The sequence below is a fragment of the Pleurodeles waltl genome, chromosome 9 (assembly GCF_031143425.1).
Source record: "Pleurodeles waltl isolate 20211129_DDA chromosome 9, aPleWal1.hap1.20221129, whole genome shotgun sequence".
NCBI classification, from domain to species: domain Eukaryota; kingdom Metazoa; phylum Chordata; class Amphibia; order Caudata; family Salamandridae; genus Pleurodeles; species Pleurodeles waltl.
The window spans coordinates 1,006,185,882-1,006,204,071 of record NC_090448.1 but is presented as its reverse complement, the minus strand read 5'-3'; the positions used below and the strand labels follow the sequence as shown (position 1 = coordinate 1,006,204,071).

Sequence of the window (18,190 nt, the reverse complement as noted above, 5' to 3'; positions counted from 1 at the left end):
CTCCCCAAGAATTGGGAAAGAAGGCGGACCATTGGGTCAAGACTAGGGTGTCCGAAACTTCCACAGGGGGTGACCAAAAGAAAGGGGTCACAAAACCTCCCCAGGGGAAAGGTGGTGAGACAGCCAAAAACAAAAATAGTAAAGAGTCTTCTACAGGCCCCCAAAAACTTGCACAGGAGGGTGGGCCCAGAGCCTCTTCACAAAACAATTCTGGGTACAAGGGTAAAAACTTTGATCCCAAAAAGGCCTGGTGTCGTAGCTGTAGTCAGCCTGGACACCAAACTGGAGACAAGGCCTGTCCCAAGAAAGATACCACTTCTAACTCCCATCCAGCTAAAACTGGAATGGCCAGTCTCCAAGTGGGATCAACAGTGTGCCCAGAGTAAATCAGGTGTCACACTGAAGCTACATTAGTCTCTGAGGGTGGGGTGGATTTGGCCACACTGGCTGCCTGGCCCCCTAACATGCAAAAATACAGGCAGCAGCTCTTAATTAATGGGACAAGTGTAGAGGGCCTGAGGGATACAGGTGCCAGTGTCACCATGGTGACAGAGAAACTGGTTTCCCGTGGCCAATACCTGGCTGGACAAACTTATCCAGTCACCAACGCTGACAATCAGACTAAAGTACATCCCATGGCTATGGTAACTTTAGAGTGGGGAGGGGTCAATGGCCTGAAACAGGTGGTGGTCTCCTCAAATATCCCAGTAGACTGTTTGCTTGGAAATGACCTGGAGTCCTCAGCATGGGCTGAGGTAGAACTGAAAACCCATGCAGCCATGCTGGGTATCCCTGAACTGGTGTGTGTCAAGACAAGGGCACAGTGCAAGGCTCAGGGTGAAAAAGTAGAGCTGGAGTCTGGAAGAAAGGCCCAGCCTACCAAGAGGAAAGGAAAGTCAGCTGGGAAACCAGCTGCAACACAGCAAGAAAAAGAGAACCTCTCTTCTCAGGAAGAAGTTCTGCCCTCTGAGGGAACTGAGCCTATGGAGCTGGAACCTTATCAGGTTGAGCTCTTAGGCCCAGGGGGACCCTCAAGGGAAGAGTTGTGTAAGGGACAAGAAACCTGTCCCTCTCTTGAAGGCCTTAGGCAGCAAGCTGCTGAAGAGTCCAATGGCAAGAAAAATGGAACACATAGGGTCTATTGGGAAGATGGACTCCTGTACACTGAGGCAAGAGATCCCAAACCTGGTGCCACTAGGAGAGTGGTAGTGCCTCAGGGTTTCAGAGAGTTTATTCTGACCTTAGCCCATGATATTCCCCTTGCTGGGCATTTGGGACAAACCAAGACGTGGGAGAGGTTAGTCAACCACTTCTACTGGCCCAATATGTCCCAGAAGGTTAAGGAGTTTTGCCTCTCCTGCCCCACCTGTCAAGCCAGTGGTAAGACAGGTGGGCATCCAAAGGCCCCCCTCATTCCACTTCCAGTGGTGGGGGTCCCCTTTGAAAGAGTGGGTGTGGACATAGTTGGTCCACTAGAACCTCCCACAGCCTCAGGAAATATGTACATCCTAGTAGTAGTGGATCATGCTACTAGGTATCCTGAAGCTATTCCCCTTAGGTCGACTACTGCCCCTGCAGTAGCCAAGGCCCTCATTGGTATCTTTACCAGAGTGGGCTTCCCTAAGGAGGTGGTGTCTGACAGAGGTACCAACTCCATGTCAGCATACCTAAAACACATGTGGAATGAGTGTGGAGTGACTTATAAATTCACTACACCATATCATCCACAAACTAATGGCCTTGTTGAGAGATTCAACAAGACATTAAAGGGCATGATCATGGGGCTCCCAGAAAAACTCAAAAGGAGATGGGATGTCCTCCTGCCATGTCTGCTTTTCGCTTACAGAGAGGTGCCTCAGAAGGGAGTAGGATTCTCACCCTTTGAACTTCTGTTTGGCCACCCTGTAAGGGGACCACTTGCTCTTGTTAAAGAAGGCTGGGAGAGACCTCTTCATGAGCCTAAACAAGACATAGTGGACTATGTACTTGGCCTTCGCTCAAGGATGGCAGAGTACATGGAAAAGGCAAGTAAAAACCTTGAGGCCAGCCAACAACTCCAGAAGTTGTGGTATGACCAAAAGGCTGCACTGGTTGAATTTCAACCAGGGCAGAAAGTCTGGGTTCTGGAGCCTGTGGCTCCCAGGGCACTCCAGGACAAATGGAGTGGCCCTTACCCAGTACTAGAAAGGAAGAGTCAGGTCACCTACCTGGTGGACCTGGGCACAAGCAGGAGCCCCAAGAGGGTGATCCATGTGAACCGCCTTAAGCTCTTCCATGACAGGGCTGATGTAAATCTGTTGATGGTGACAGATGAGGACCAGGAAGCTGAGAGTGAACCTCTCCCTGATCTCCTCTCATAAGACCCTAAAGGTGGCTCAGTGGATGGAGTGATCTACTCAGACACCCTCTCTAGCCAACAGCAGTCTGACTGTAGGAAGGTCCTGCAACAGTTTGCTGAACTCTTTTCCCTAACCCCTGGTCAGACACACCTGTGTACCCATGATGTGGACACAGGAGACAGCATGCCTGTCAAAAACAAAATATTTAGACAGTCTGACCAAGTTAAGGAAAGCATCAAGGTGGAAGTCCACAAGATGCTGGAATTGGGAGTAATTGAGTACTCTGACAGCCCCTGGGCTAGCCCAGTGGTCTTAGTCCCCAAACCTCACACCAAGGAAGGAAAGAGAGAGATGAGGTTTTGTGTGGACTACAGAGGTCTCAACTCTGTCACCAAGACAGATGCTCATCCCATTCCTAGAGCTGATGAGCTAATAGACAAATTAGGGGCTGCCAAATTCTTAAGTACCTTTGACTTAACAGCAGGGTACTGGCAAATCAGAATGGCCCCTGGAGCAAAAGAAAAGACAGCATTCTCCACACCTGATGGGCATTATCAGTTCACTGTTATGCCCTTTGGTTTAAAGACTGCCCCTGCCACCTTCCAAAGGTTGGTGAATCAAGTCCTTGCTGGGTTGGAATCCTTTAGTGCAGCTTATCTTGACGATATTGCTGTCTTCAGCTCCACCTGGCAGGATCACCTGGTCCACCTGAAGAAGGTTTTGAAGGCCCTGCAATCTGCAGGCCTCTCTATCAAGGCATCCAAATGCCAGATAGGGCAGGGAACTGTGGTTTACTTGGGACACCTTGTAGGTGGAGGCCAAGTTCAGCCACTCCAGCCTAAGATCCAGACTATTCTGGACTGGGCAGCTCCAAAAACCCAGACTCAAGTCAGGGCATTCCTTGGCTTGACTGGGTACTATAGGAGGTTTGTGAAGGGATATGGATCCATTGTGACAGCCCTCACAGAACTCACCTCCAAGAAAATGCCCAAGAAAGTAAACTGGACTGTAGAATGCCAACAGGCCTTTGACACCCTGAAGCAAGCTATGTGCACAGCACCAGTTCTAAAAGCTCCAGATTACTCCAAGCAATTCATTGTGCAAACAGATGCCTCTGAACATGGGATAGGGGCAGTTTTGTCCCAAACAAATGATGATGGCCTTGACCAGCCTGTTGCTTTCATTAGCAGGAGGTTACTCCCCAGGGAGCAGCGTTGGAGTGCCATTGAGAGGGAGGCCTTTGCTGTGGTTTGGTCCCTGAAGAAGTTGAGACCATACCGCTTTGGTACTCACTTCCTAGTTCAAACTGACCGCAGACCTCTCAGATGGCTGATGCAAATGAAAGGTGAAAATCCAAAACTGTTGAGGTGGTCCATCTCCCTACAGGGAATGGACTTTATAGTGGAACACAGACCTGGGACTGCCCATGCCAATGCAGATGGCCTTTCCAGGTTCTTCCACTTAGAAAATGAAGACTCTCTTGGGAAAGGTTAGTCTCATCCTCTTTCGTTTGGGGGGGCGGGGGGGTTGTGTAAGGAAATGCCTCCTTGGCATGGTTACCCCCTGACTTTTTGCCTTTGCTGATGCTATGTTTTGAATTGAAAGTGTGCTGAGGCCTGCTAACCAGGCCCCAGCACCAGTGTTCTTTCCCTAACCTGTACTTTTGATTCCCCAATTGGCACACCCTGGCATCCAGATAAGTCCCTTGTAAGTGGTACCCCTGGTACCAAGGGCCCTGATGCCAAGGAAGGTCTCTAAGGGCCGCAGCATGTCTTATGCCACCCTCGAGACCCCTCACTCAGCACAGACACACTGCTTGCCAGCTTGTGTGTGCTGGTGAGAACAAAACGAGTAAGTCGACATGGCACTCCCCTCAGGGTGCCATGCCAGCCTCTCACTGCCTATGCAGGTATAGATAAGTCACCCCTCTAGTAGGCCTTACAGCCCTAAGGCAGGGTGCACTATACCATAGGTGAGGGCACCAGTGCATGAGCACTGTGCCCCTACAGCAGTGGTTCCCAATCTGTGCGCCGCGGCTCGCTGGTGCGCCATCAAAACTAGCCAGGGGCGCCGCACACAGTTTGGGAACCACTGAGCTATTTATAGCCCTTGGGCCAGTTCGTACAAAATAAAACTACTCAGTTGTAGCAGCTCTTTTTTAATTTTGTCCTTGAGCGCCCTCTGGTGGTTAAACACAACTAAAGGGATTCTACATTTCACAATATTTAAACAGTTATGTTATAACTACATAAAAATGAGACCTGCCCATTTTACTAGGGTTACCGTCAACCAATATTTTCCCCTTACTAAAAAACCCTATGCATGCTGTAATTAAACAACTGTTACATTTTTATTTTTTACAGTTATATATAGAATTACAATACCTTCATTGGCGTCATCCCAATTCTTTTCAGGGAGAAAAATGGATGTACTCCCTAGGCCAGGCTTACATCCCCCACCCGCCGACAAAAAGTAACATAACGGGGAGCCGCAGCTAGTGGCCAATAGATCAAGGGAGCCGTGGGTCGAAAATGTTTGGGAACCACTGCCCTACAGTGTCTAAGCAATACCTTAGACATTGTAAGTGCAGGGTAGCCATAAGAGTATATGGTCTGGGAGTCTGTTTTACACGAACTCCACAGCACCATAATGGCTACACTGAAAACTGGGAAGTTTGGTATCAAACTTCTCAGCACAATAAATGCACACTGATGCCAGTGTACATTTTATTGTAAACTACACCCCAGAGGGCACCTTAGAGGTGCCCCCTGAAACCTTAACCGACTATCTGTGTAGGCTGACTGGTTCCAGCAGCCTGCCACACTAGAGACATGTTGCTGGCCCCATGGGGAGAGTGCCTTTGTCACTCTGAGGCCAGTAACAAAGCCTGCACTGGGTGGAGATGCTAACACCTCCCCCAGGCAGGAGCTGTAACACCTGGCGGTGAGCCTCAAAGGCTCACCCCTTTGTCACAGCACCGCAGGACACTCCAGCTAGTGGAGTTGCCCGCCCCCTCCGGCCACGGCCCCCACTTTTGGCGGCAAGGTCGGAGGAAACAAAGAAAACAACAAGGAGGAGTCACTGGCCAGTCAGGACAGCCCCTAAGGTGTCCTGAGCTGAGGTGACTCTAACTTTTAGAAATCCTCCATCTTGTAGATGGAGGATTCCCCCAATAGGATTAGGGATGGGACCCCCTCTCCTTGGGAGGAGGCACAAAGAGGGTGTACCCACCCTCAGGGCTAGTAGCCATTGGCTACTAACCCCCCAGACCTAAACACGCCCTTAAATTTAGTATTTAAGGGCTCCCCTGAACCTAAAACTTTAGATTCCTGAAACTACAAGAAGAAGAGGACTGCTGAGCTGAAAAACCCCTGCAGAGGAAGAACAGAAGACACCAACTGCTTTGGCTCCAGACTTACCGGCCTGTCTCCTGCCTTCCAAAGAAACCTGCTCCAGCGACGCTTTCCAAGGGACCAGCGACCTCTGAATCCTCTGAGGACTGCCCTGCTTCGAGAAAGACAAGAAACTCCCGAGGACAGCGGCCCTGCTCCAAAAGAACTGCAACTTTGTTTCAAGTAGCAGATTTAAAGACCCCTGCAACTCCCCGCAAGAAGCGTGAGACTTGCAACACTGCACCCGGCGACCCCGACTCGACTGGTGGAGAAACAACGCTTCAGGGAGGACCATCCGGCGACTCTACGACTGTGAGTAACCAAAGTTGTCCCCCCTGAACCCCCACAGCGACGCCTGCAGAGGGAATCCCGAGGCTCCCCCTGACCGCGACTGCCTGAACTCCATTTCCCGACGGCTGGAAAAGACTCTGCACCCGCAGCCCCCAGCACCTAAAGAAACGGAACTCCTGTGCAGGAGTGACCCCCAGGAGGCCCTCTCCCTTGCCCAGGTGGTGGCTACCCCGAGGAGCCCCCCCCTTGCCTGCCTGCAACGCTGAAGAGATCCCTTGGTCTCATTGAAAACCATTACAAACCCGACGCGTGGTTGCACACTGCACCCGGCCGCCCCCGCGCTGCTGAGGGTGTACTTTTTGTGCTGACCTGTGTCCCCCCCGGTGCCCTACAAAACCCCCCTGGTCTGCCCTCCGAAGACGCAGGTACTTACCTGCTGGCAGACTGGAACCGGGGCACCCCCTTCTCTCCATTGAAGCCTATGCGTTTTGGGCACCTCTTTGACCTCTGCACCTGACCGGCCCTGAGCTGCTGGTGTGGTAACTTTGGGGCTGCTCTGAACCCCCAACGGTGGGCTACCTTGGACCAAAAACTGAAACCTGTAAGTGACTTACTTACCTGTTAAAACTAACATTACTTTACCTCCCCCAGGAACTGTGAAAATTGCACTGTGTCCACTTTTAAAACAGCTTATTGTGTTTTATGTGAAAAGTATACATGCTAATGAAATGATTCAAAGTTCCTAAAGTACTTACCTGCAATACCTTTCAAATGAGATATTACATGTAAAATTTGAACCTGTGGTTCTTAAAATAAACTAAGAAAATATATTTTTCTATAACAAAACCTATTGGCTGGATTTGTCTCTGAGTGTGTGTTCCTCATTTATTGCCTGTGTGTATGTACAACAAATGCTTAACACTACTCCTTTGATAAGCCTACTGCTCGACCACACTACCACAAAATAGAGCATTAGTATTATCTCTTTTTGCCACTATCTTACCTCTAAGGGGAACCCTTGGACTCTGTGCATACTATTCCTTACTTTGAAATAGTGCATACAGAGCCAACTTCCTACATAGTGAACTTCATAAGTTGAGTAGTTTAGGCTAACAGTAAGAGGAGTCTCCTCAGCACAGAGGAGATGAGGATACAGAGTGCATAATTTTTTCCTTTTATTTCTAATCTTAGCACTGTACCGCTTACCATTAACCTTTTAAGTGTGTATGTGAACATCCCGGTTTCAACTTTTAAACATAGTTTATTAGAAGTCAGACAAGTTTTCCCCTCAAGCATGGTGTAATAATTATCTCAAATAAATGCTATATCTTTTACTCCATACAACCCCTGCAGCGTCCCCCGAATTGCTATATTTTGACCCAGCAACTCCTAGAGCCCCCCTTGCCAACCCATGCGTGTGAAAAAAAAACCTTCCCACCAACACTCATTCTCACCCAGTTCTATATTCCCAAGCAGGACTTAGAAAACTGTGGTGTGAACCCACACTGAAAACCTAATTGGCTACCAACAGAGCCCCTTCCAGGAATCAAATAACTTGACAATGTCTAGCTCAATTTCCAAAATACTACTAAAAAGCAAAAAAAAAAAAAAAAAAAAAAATGGGAAGAACGCTGCAAACAAATACCCACACAAACCAGTGATATGCCCTTATCTAGCACATTATAAAGCCAATCAGACGAAAAAAAGACAAATATAAGTTTATAGCGAGGCGCAGCCATTAATAATCCAGACAGAATGTGAAGAGCACCAAAAAACAATTCACTCAGCAGTTGATTCTCCTCATTATGTTAAGAGGTCCTGGGCTTTTCCTGGGTCTTGACGATAAGTTGTTTGGCTGTTAAATTAGCAAGCTCCAGCAAGGACACAGTAGACCCAAGCTTCTGAAAAGAGAAAATGGTCTGCCGTACACGCCATCTACGTTGTACTGGCTCCTGGCAAAAGTCAGACCTGACAAAGACCTCAGTCACCGACGCAAGCCTTAAATTGTTTACTTAGGTGAGCCAGCTGAAATAAATGCTGCCTAAACATGAATATTCACACAAAAAAATAGAATAGAACAAGGGTACAGAGCACCCCAGCCCTTCTCAGGCTTACAGAAGAGGAATCTTCGTGTCCACTTGTGGAGCATCCTTGCGTCACCCCCACCAAAAAGTCCCCACTGGGGATAGCGTCTGCTTCACTGCCCGTTAATAAGTACGGCTTGGCAGTCCTCTCCAGCATCGATTATTTCCAGCGATTGTGGCGTCCTGGAAGGTTTTGTGACTCAGTTGGGCTTTATGTGCTTCTTGGGCTTCATGCTGGCCTATTTGGGCACCCTTATTTGTGATGCCATGGGGCAATTCTGCCAGGCCCCTTGTCGGTTGTTCCAGCAGCTGAGCTGTCTAAAGGTGTTTCAGGTGGGTGGTTTGATCCAGAAAGGTGACTACCCTGAGGGCCCAGAATCCCAAGCCTCATCCTCGCTTTCTTCCTCTCCCGCGTCAGAGCTCCTGCCAAGGGCAGAGCCTGGTCAGCATTCCCCATCTGATGACTGCAAACTCAGGGATTACCTTAGCTTGGACACTTCCTCCATCTTTGCATCTGAACCCCTGAGCGACGCCCAGCAAACCAGCCAGACAGATAAAAGGCCTGTTTAGCGCTCACAGCTTCTGTTTTGTAATTTCAGGGACATGTACCAGTGCCAGTTAATGTGCTTCCATATAGCAAGCAGACCCTCGAACCCACAAGGGCTTTCTTGCTTGCAGGAGGGCAGTAACAAGCATTTTTTCGGCATTTCTCTGAGAGGGCAGAGACCTATGTCAGGTACAAACCGCCATCTTGGATCCCAGCTGCTGTCTATTGCCTCTGACAACAGGTGTGAAAAGCCTCATCTCTTATCCCATCACAGAGTTCCTATGACTTCTATTTTTTGTCCTTATGTGCCTGCATGGGTACTGTGGATTTTACCTGGTTGTTTTTGGGTGAATGGGTGAGGTAGACATGGTGGAGTTTAAACAATTTTAAATTATTGCACCTGTACTTTATTTGCAAGGGATTTGATGGTATTCGTTTACCTATTAGTAAGAGAGGGATATTAGTAGCATTCTATTTGTTACCATTCTCTGTATATTTGAGATGGTGTCTGAAATATCGATAGTGATTGATGTAATACAATGTTGGTGTGTGTTGTGGAGGGGGATGGTAAAAGGGTGAGTGAAAGGGGGTATTGAGCCCTGACAGGACCTACCTGTGGCTGCTGTAACCTAAGGGCCTAACATGAGATAATGAACTTAGCACTCCCTTGAAATGCTCCAACCTCTTGTATGGAGATCCTACTCTTTGACCTAAACACAGGTCAGTACTCTTGATTTCCGAACAAAATGGACTGTGTGGGTTAAAAAGGAATCAAATTTCTCTTATTTGAAAAATAAATTAAAACATGACAAGAGGACGCCATCATGAAGGAGAGCTTCCAGCACAGGTGACCATTTCAGACCTAAGATGTGTCCTGACTATTTTCATGATTGAAAGGGTGTGGGTGGGTCAAAGTGAACTTGGGAGATACCACCTGAGATGTATTTGATGCTCTATTAGTCAGACGTTTTTTTTTCTTTATACAGATCAACTACAATAAGTGAGCCTGGGTGTAGTGTCCTGTGACGGTCTAGTTGTTTTGGGACTGGTCGCCAGTGACAGCGACCTGGTAGGGGAGGACGGGTTCTGGGGGATCAGGAGGATATAAATAATAAAGCAGAGCGCGGAAGAGGGTTTTTCCCTGTGAATCCAGTTTACGGCAGTAGTTGTGCATGCCTCCAGTTTATTTGAAGCATCGCGCTCGCCAGAAGTGTGCGATGCAACACTGGCGACGAGGGTGGCCTCTACACCCATGTGTTTTGTGCCTGATGAGAGCTGTCTGGCAAGCATGCCTCAAGTTAGGGCACAGGTCATCAAGTTGGGGGCACCACTAGCTGCGCACATAAGACTGGGGGGAAGGAGTAAAGGAGAATGCCAAGCCCTAAGCCAGAGTGGCACACCAACACCAGTGGAAAGAGGTAAAGGAGGCATCTCACCCCTGCACAGTTCATTGAAGATTGAAGAAGCAGGATCCCCTGTCAAGGCCCTCATAGACACAGGAGCCTCAGTAAATTTGATGCGCGTACAACAATATCGCTGCCTCCAGCACCGTCCAACATTGACCCCATCAAACACCAAGATATTTACTTACGGAAGTTGCACGCCATTGCCTCTAAAGGGACGCATGGCAGTGATAGTGCAGGTGGAGGGAAGAACGATAGATACCATATTCCATGTAGTCGACAGGGAGGCGGTCACGCTACTTGCCAGTCAAGCGGCAGATGAGCTGCTAAAAGAATTTCCGGAACTATTCACAGGCCTTGGGTGCCTCAAAGCCCCTCCAACCAAGTTGCATATTGATAAGGCTGTGAAGCCGGTTGCCTTACGACACCAGTGGATACCGTTTCAGCTAAGGCCATTAGCTGAACAAGAGCTGACCAGCCTTGTAGAACAAGGAGTCATTGAAAGAGTATCTGGCCCCACTCCCTGGGTATCGCCCATGGTGATCGCAGAGAAGCAGAAGCCACCCGGAAAAATTTGCCTCTGCATTGACATGAGACTGCCCAATTAGGCCATTAGGCGTGAAAGACACATTACACCCACAACAGACGACATCATAGCCGATTTTAACGGATCCAAGTGGTTCTCCAAATTAGACTTAAACGCCGGATAGCACCAACTCAGGCTGGCGGAGGAGAGCAGATACATCACCACGTTCCTGACGCACCTCTGGCTGAAAAGATACAAACGCCTGAGTTTCGGCGTGTCATCGGCAGCGGAGGTATTCCAGGATGCAATTCGACAAACTGTATCTGGACTACAAGGAGTCATGAACGCAAGTGATGACATACTAATGTACTCCGCGACGGCCGAAGATCACCATCGGCATGTGAAAGACAACCCCCAACGTCTGTCGGAACACGGACTCACCCTCCATAGAGAAAAGTCTGTTTTCTTTCAAACGGCAATTGAATTCTTCGGATACGTATTTAACCAGGAAGGTATCCAAGTAGACCCATGAAAGTCCAGCGCTATCAGGAAAGCTCCCGTCCCGAAAACTGTGACTGAAGTGCAGAGTTTTCTGGGAATGGCAAGATATTGTGGCAGATTCATCCCAAGGTTGGCCACGCTGTCAGAACCGCTCTGAGCCCTCACAAAAACAAATGCACCGTGGGTATGGGGGAGCCAGGAAGAAGAAGCGTTCCAAGCACTCAAGAATGCTCTTCTGGGTGACACTACTATGGCATACTTCGACCCCATGAAAAAGACCGAACTGATGGTTGACGCGAGCCTGCTGGGCCTCGGTGCAGTCCTGTCCCAAGAAAGTGAACTAGGGCGGTGGGCTCCCCTAGCATATGCCAGCAAGGCCTTAACCTCAATCGAACAGCGCTACTCCCAGACCGAGAGGGAGGCCCTGGCAATTAATTTGGTGCATGGTCACTTCCACCTGTACCTCCAAAGGAGACCTTTCTGGGTGGTCACGGACTGTCGGCCACTTGTCCCCCTGTTCAAGGGGTGCGCACCACATCCGCCTCCACGGATTGAAAGATGGGCAATTCAGCTGCAACATCATTGTATGGAGGTAGTATACCAACCTAGGGCCAAGAACCCCACGGACTTCCTATCCAGGCACCCTCCTGAGCATGCTCAAATCCCCAATCAAGACGAGGTGTCCACGAGGCACAGGTGCACGCACTCGCTCAGGGGAGTTGTCCCAAAACACTCAACATGAAGGAGATTTCTGAAGCTGTCCTGGAAGATGAAGTGTTGCTACGAGTGAAGCAACCGCTGAAAGGTGGGTCCTGGCACAATTTTCTCCGGAATACAGATAGCAGGACCACAGCCGAACTGGAACGTTTATCGAAAATACGGTTAATCCGGAATGAGCTAAGCGCCACGTCTGAAGGTCTTCTTCTCCGGGGACACAGATTAGTGATACCATGGAAACTACAAGATCGCGTGATCCTGCTAGCACACGGAGAGCATCAAGGGATGACAAAAATGTAAGCGTGCATGAGGGAGAAAGTGTGGTTCCCTGGACTTGAAGAGGGAGTGGACCAATGTGTGCGACAATGCCCAGCCTGTCAGCTAACGGCCACCCCTGAGGTATCGGCCCATATCCTTACAGAAGAAGCCTGTACAAACCCGTGGGAGCAAGTCAGCTTAGACTTTGGAAGTTTTCCGGATGACAGGACCACCCTGGCACTCAGATGGGTATTCTAAATATCCAATTATGGAGGTAGTTGCGTCCACTGCTTTCACACATGTGGATCCAGCTCTTGAAAGGATCTTTGCCATGTTTGGTCTCCCGGAGGAGATCAAGAATGACAATGCACCCCCATTCCAAGGGAATGACTTTCAGGACACGATGAGGCGATTGGCCATTAGACATCGAAGAATCACACCACAGTGGCCTCAAGCCAAAGGAGAAGTTGAGCGATTCATGTGCACGCTCAATAAGGCCCTTAAAATTGCCATCTTAGAAACCACTGACCCGGAGCTCAGCCTTCATCGATTCCTATGGGAATACAGAGAAACCCCCCCACTGTACAACTGGCCAGACTCCTTGGTCACTGATTCTTGCCAGACAGAGATGAGATACCATCCCCACAGACCCCGGGTGGCGACCCACCCCCTATCACCTGAAGCAGACAAGCCAGGAGGAAGCAAGCCAGCAAGACGTGCAAAAGAAGGCGTGCCATGGTAAAAGACGTCCAAGTCGGCAACCAGGTGATCATCAAGGATCGGAAACGTGGATGGGAATTCCGCACACCCTATGAACCCAGAGTATGGACAATGACTGGGGTGTCTGGGACCATGGTGACAGCTGAGAAAGGGAGTGATCGAGTGACACGAAATGGCTTGTGGTTTAAAAAGGCAACTTTTTTGGAACACTCTGGGGGTCAGGAGGCGGAGGATCAATTCCCAGATCGGTAGGCCACTGAGAGTCCTGAACATGATTGTGAGGATGAGTTGCCAAAAGCGGCTGGACCAGTCTGCCTGAGACAATTGGTGAGCGGTGCTCCTATGACTCAATGCAGTGGGACCAGATCCCAGACGGGGAGGTACAATTTGAGATCCAATTCCCTACTCAGCCAAAAGGCTGAAGGACTTTGCCTGTGTATTAACTTTTGATCCAGCTGGGTAGGGATGTGGTGCCCTGTGACGGTCTAGTTGTTTTGGGAGCGGTCACCAGTGACACCGACCCGGAAGGGGGAGGACGGGATACAGGGGGATCAGGAGGATATAAATAATAAAGCGGAGCACGGGAGAGGGGTTTGCCCGTGACTCCAGTTTACCGCAGTAGTTGTGTATGCCTCCAGTTCATTTAAAGCGCACAGCCAGAAGTGCACATTGCAACACTGGGGAAGCTAGGATACTTGTTACGTACCACAAAATTGACTGGATGTGCACTTACTACGCTCTTGCCGCCAAGGCCTTGCAATATCCCTAGTGGCAGTACTTTGCAGGCTAGTGCCTTCTGCTACCGTAGCCTTTCCACAAAAAGCCACTGTCAAGTTGCATTCCTACTTTGTCTGTGGCATACCCTAGTTTTTGTCTTAAAAATATGATCACGTTACTAAGAAACTCCTCAAAACCTCTACTATTTTATGATGTACCAACCCCTACAGTGCCCCCTTCAATGCCAGGTTTATACATTACGTGCTGATACACCCAATTCATGTGGGAAATTACCAATTTTGTAAGTAAAAAAATATTTTGTTTTGTCGTCTTTCACCTGAAATTGCTTCTGCTTCAATGGAAGTCAATAGGAAAACTACGTTCCCAGATTTTCATTTCAAGAAATCCCACTTTCCTGTTTTGACATGTTGGCATGTATGGTTTATACAGCTCTAGTGTCCAGCTTCTATAATGCCCTCTCCGTCGCTGTGGCACCCATTTTAACAAGTCGCAATCTTCTCACCCCACTGCTTAATATATCAGTAACCCTGCTCCTACGGTGGTGCTTCATTTACTGATGTATTTTATATGGCGCATATGTTACCAGAGGGGTTAGAGCGCTTTGCAGTAGAGCGAAGAAGAATGTTACAGGAGACCCATCAGAGTAACCTGGTAGTAGGTGACAATACGTATGGCTACTACATTTGCTCATGGTGAGAGTTACGTATACACAAAATTACATGTTCGTTACAGATTTTAAAAAAGTGAAAGTGATTAAGATTACACAAATAAATATTACATAGCTACAGATTTGAAGCAGGTCCTGATCGCGCTTGCAAGTGGCATTTAACAATCAGGGTAACGCCATTCTATAACACTTTTACTGAATATTATTATTTTCTTATAATGTAACTCCCGCAGCAAATGCGTTGCCACTCCCTACCACGCTGGTGCCCTAGTTTTCCTTTCGTTACCGTCGGAAAACCCCTTACCTGTTCACTCTCCAAAAGAACCATCCTCACAACTGCACGCTCAACCGGTACCACAATGCAACCGATGAGCCAGTCATTCAAAGCCGCCGGAAGCACTAGAGGAGGAAATAGAGAAAGTAGAGTGTCGCAGTTTCCCCGTCTGCCATCTTAGGATGGGCAGTATAATTAATTGTAGTAGGGGTCTGGGCATAATTACCCGGACGTATGGGGATTTGGTGAGCCAGAATTAATTACTGATGTATATAAACAGTGGTGGGTGTTTATACTACGAAAAAGATAAGCCTTTTTGTAGTTGTGCTAAAAATCGAACAGTACTTACCGATTTGTTATATTTTATGAATATCCTTAGTTGGATTGATTTATTTGGTTGCAATCTTAGATACTGTTTTAATTGACATGTGCCCCTCCATTTCCCTCGGAGAAACTCTAAGGTGTACGTTGTATGTACGCTTTGGTGGAGGGAGTGGAAGTAACCGAAGAATGCCCCTTGGTAGCCCTAGCAACCGTGCGTCACCACGTGACATCTTGAAACGTGTTCTCTTTCAGCGTCACGCAGGCGCCTCTTGCTCAAGGGTGCAACTTTGGAGCTTCTGTGTTTGTAGTGATCAGATCGTGGTTTGTCTGAAATACCGCTCACCGGTGTGCTCAGCACTTGTGCTCCGATGTTTGCGGCTCCGGGCTTTACTTTTTTATGCCTAAATATGGAACGGATTCGTGTTTACCATTAGTCGTGACGGAACAGTTTTGCAATTGGGTAGCGGGCTACGCATCAATCCTCTAAAGGGAGTTCTTAAAATCTTTACGTTACTGAGCGAGCGTGTTTCAAGAAAAACTTTTAAGCGGGGAGAGGGAAGGAGTTAGATGGAATGGTAATCCAAAAGATTTTTGGTGAAAACATTGTTCGTTATGATGCATATTAATGCTTTTTTTGTAAATGTGTATCCAAAAGGGAGATATTAAAAAGAGACCATTAATAAATCGGAGTTGTTTAGCCATGCATGCACACAAGCGTAAACGAAATGTGTATTTGTTTTTTTTTATCGACATTCGTTAAAACTTGCCAGCTTCCATATTCCACAGTTAAACGGCCTGGCATGATATAAGTCTCATTCTGATTAATATTTAAAACCTCTAAAGAAACTATTTTTCACATTTATACATTTTATGTGCGCCATCGAATGCCAACCCTTTGTAGGCACGTAATGTAAGCGTAGATAAACTGGACAAGCAAATGTGTAGTGGTTTATTCAAAATTATTTTTTTAAAAGAAGAGCTATGTGCGCACACCCTGTCTCCAGCAATACCCAATAGTGAGACAGTACGTACAGTGACTGGACATGGAGCTTACCTCGTTTAAAGCCCTGTTTAAACCGAGATATTAACATTTGAAGCCGCATTCAAAATATGGAAAACTGGTCCGAACCAGGAGGACATTAGTAATTGCTTAAATGCTCAGAATGCATTAACTTGAGGAATTATGAGCGAGATACCGTGTACATTTCTGTGCACCCAAGAACAAAGACTCCATGTTTGCTTTCCATATGGAACGTTTATTTGAACAGAATATCGTTATATATAGTATCTGTTTTGTTTTTTTGCTGCTAAATATGTATAAGCAAGACTACTGTGTATATTTGGTACTGAAAGGTTGATTATTCGTTGACTATTATCAGCTTTGCTAATGCACATCTACATGAGAAACTATTTGTATATTTTATAACTACTAAACAGATGTGTTGATCACTCTTTGGTGAACGTGTCATGAAATAAATGAATATGTTCAACTTCCAAAAACTCAAAATTCCTGTTATGTTCATGTTCTCTTAAGAAGTATTCAACTTAAGACTGTTTGGTATCAGACTTATGTATATTCCAATTGTGTACCTGTATACGAATCTTCAGTGCACATATAGTTCTAGGCATAAAGAATGTTTGACAGGGGCATTTAATTGCATACATACAAATGTATAATTGCAATAAGTCGTTGCTTGATTGAGTAAGAGTAGCCATTGCTGAATGAGAACTTTTGTTTTTGCCACTGTGGACAAAAAAAACAGGTGTTTTGAAAGTAAATGAGATGCCTTTAAATCTTGTTTTTATCTTGTCTAGCTTGCTGTGCATTGAAAGACATGTCATATGGCAGTTTATGTCTTCTTACCAATTGCTTCTAATTTTATCGTGGAAGTTTGGTGTTTACAAAATCCTCTAACTTTGCAGTCAGAGAAAGAAAAGTATAAAGTTAACTGTCAGGGAATCGTGTTGAGGTACAGGCTCCGAAAATGAAAGGCTGTAGGATGTCATGCTTTTCTAACAAACAAAAACAGCTTGTAAGTGAACTGTACAGAATTTAAAAAAAATTCAATAGTTAAAAAAGCATTTTTTGTTGTTGTTCTGAAGTGTTGATGTACACCGATTGTAATAGGGGCAAAATAAATTAAAACACTTTACTTAGTGATGTATGTGCAAATGATAAATCTTCACTGAAACTTGAGTTCTACACATTATTTTATACTATGTAGGTTTAACAATAAAACTGCATGTCAGTGGGAAGGTTCATGGCCTTTTCAATGGAAATGTACTGCCTGTAAAGGACAGTTCTTCTACCATAGCCTGTATCAGTAATATATTTATTAAAAGTTAGAGTTTTTAAACGTTTTCAAACATGAAATGAGAAATATTCTTGCCCACCCTGATGACAATGCAATTAGTGAGCTACGTTGGAAGTCGGGGTCAGATATACTCTTATGTGGGTGAGATTTTTTATTATACAAGGAGAAAAAGTTTAGTCTGTTAAATCAAGCAAAACTGTTTTTGCACAGCAGACATGCCGAGCTCACTTATTTGAAGATGCTTTCATATGTAGTGTTTGAAGAGAAACACTACTCAATGAAATAGAATATTTGCCTAGGATCACATAATTTGAGACCAGTTTATAGATCAAGTGCATTACATATTGACATGGAAGGAGGTGGCCACCCTAGGGCAGTTAAGAGACGTGAAAAGCACACTATCAACTGAATTGCGTATGTTTTTTGAGACCTAATGATTGGGGAAATTTAATAATACCGTAGTCTAACAGAAGGTTAGTAAGACTTTGTATGGCTGTGAGCTACAAGTTTAAATTAGGCATAATGGCTTGCAGTGCTACACAGAATTTGGTTGTTACATTATTATGGTATATGATTGTAGGGGGTCGGAAATTAATAAATATTTTCAACTCAAAAGAACCCCCAACTACCATAGATTGGCCCACTTCCTTTGATATACCACATAACTTCTCTGGGTATATGTATCCAGTTACTTAAAACAACTTCAAATTGTTTTCAATATCATGCCCACCCACACGTGACCTCCTTTTACTCTTGTGTAGTCAATATAGAAATGAAGAATTGTACATTGTACCTAATGACCTGTTAGATTATTTTGAAAACCAACAAATATTTTGTACATTCCGTATACGAAGTCCACAAAAACGTTTGCACAAAAGATTATAAATACTCAAATCATAAGTAAGTTAAATTAACGTCACAATAGCACAAAGCCATATACAAAAGTGTCCACATATGTGCATCATATTATTAGATAAAACAACCTTAGCCCATGTCCGAATGGTGATGACCTTGGTCAAAAGCAGGTGGATCGACGTTTATGGCTTCCAGGGATCTCTGGCTTTCATCACGCGGCATCATAGCTGTCGGTGAAG

At 46.4% G+C, this 18,190-nt stretch overlaps 1 protein-coding gene across 1 annotated transcript in view; it reads right to left on the bottom strand.

The window, feature by feature from the left end:
* The window catches only part of SRP14 (signal recognition particle 14), a 46,914-nt gene extending 32,332 nt beyond the window's left edge, over positions 1-14,582 (bottom strand). The window contains exon 1 of the mRNA XM_069208604.1: positions 14,488-14,582. Coding sequence (XP_069064705.1) covers positions 14,488-14,511 — 24 coding nt within the window. The 5' untranslated portion in view covers positions 14,512-14,582. The remainder of the gene's footprint in view (positions 1-14,487) is intronic.
* Positions 14,583-18,190: the final 3,608 nt, after the last annotated feature.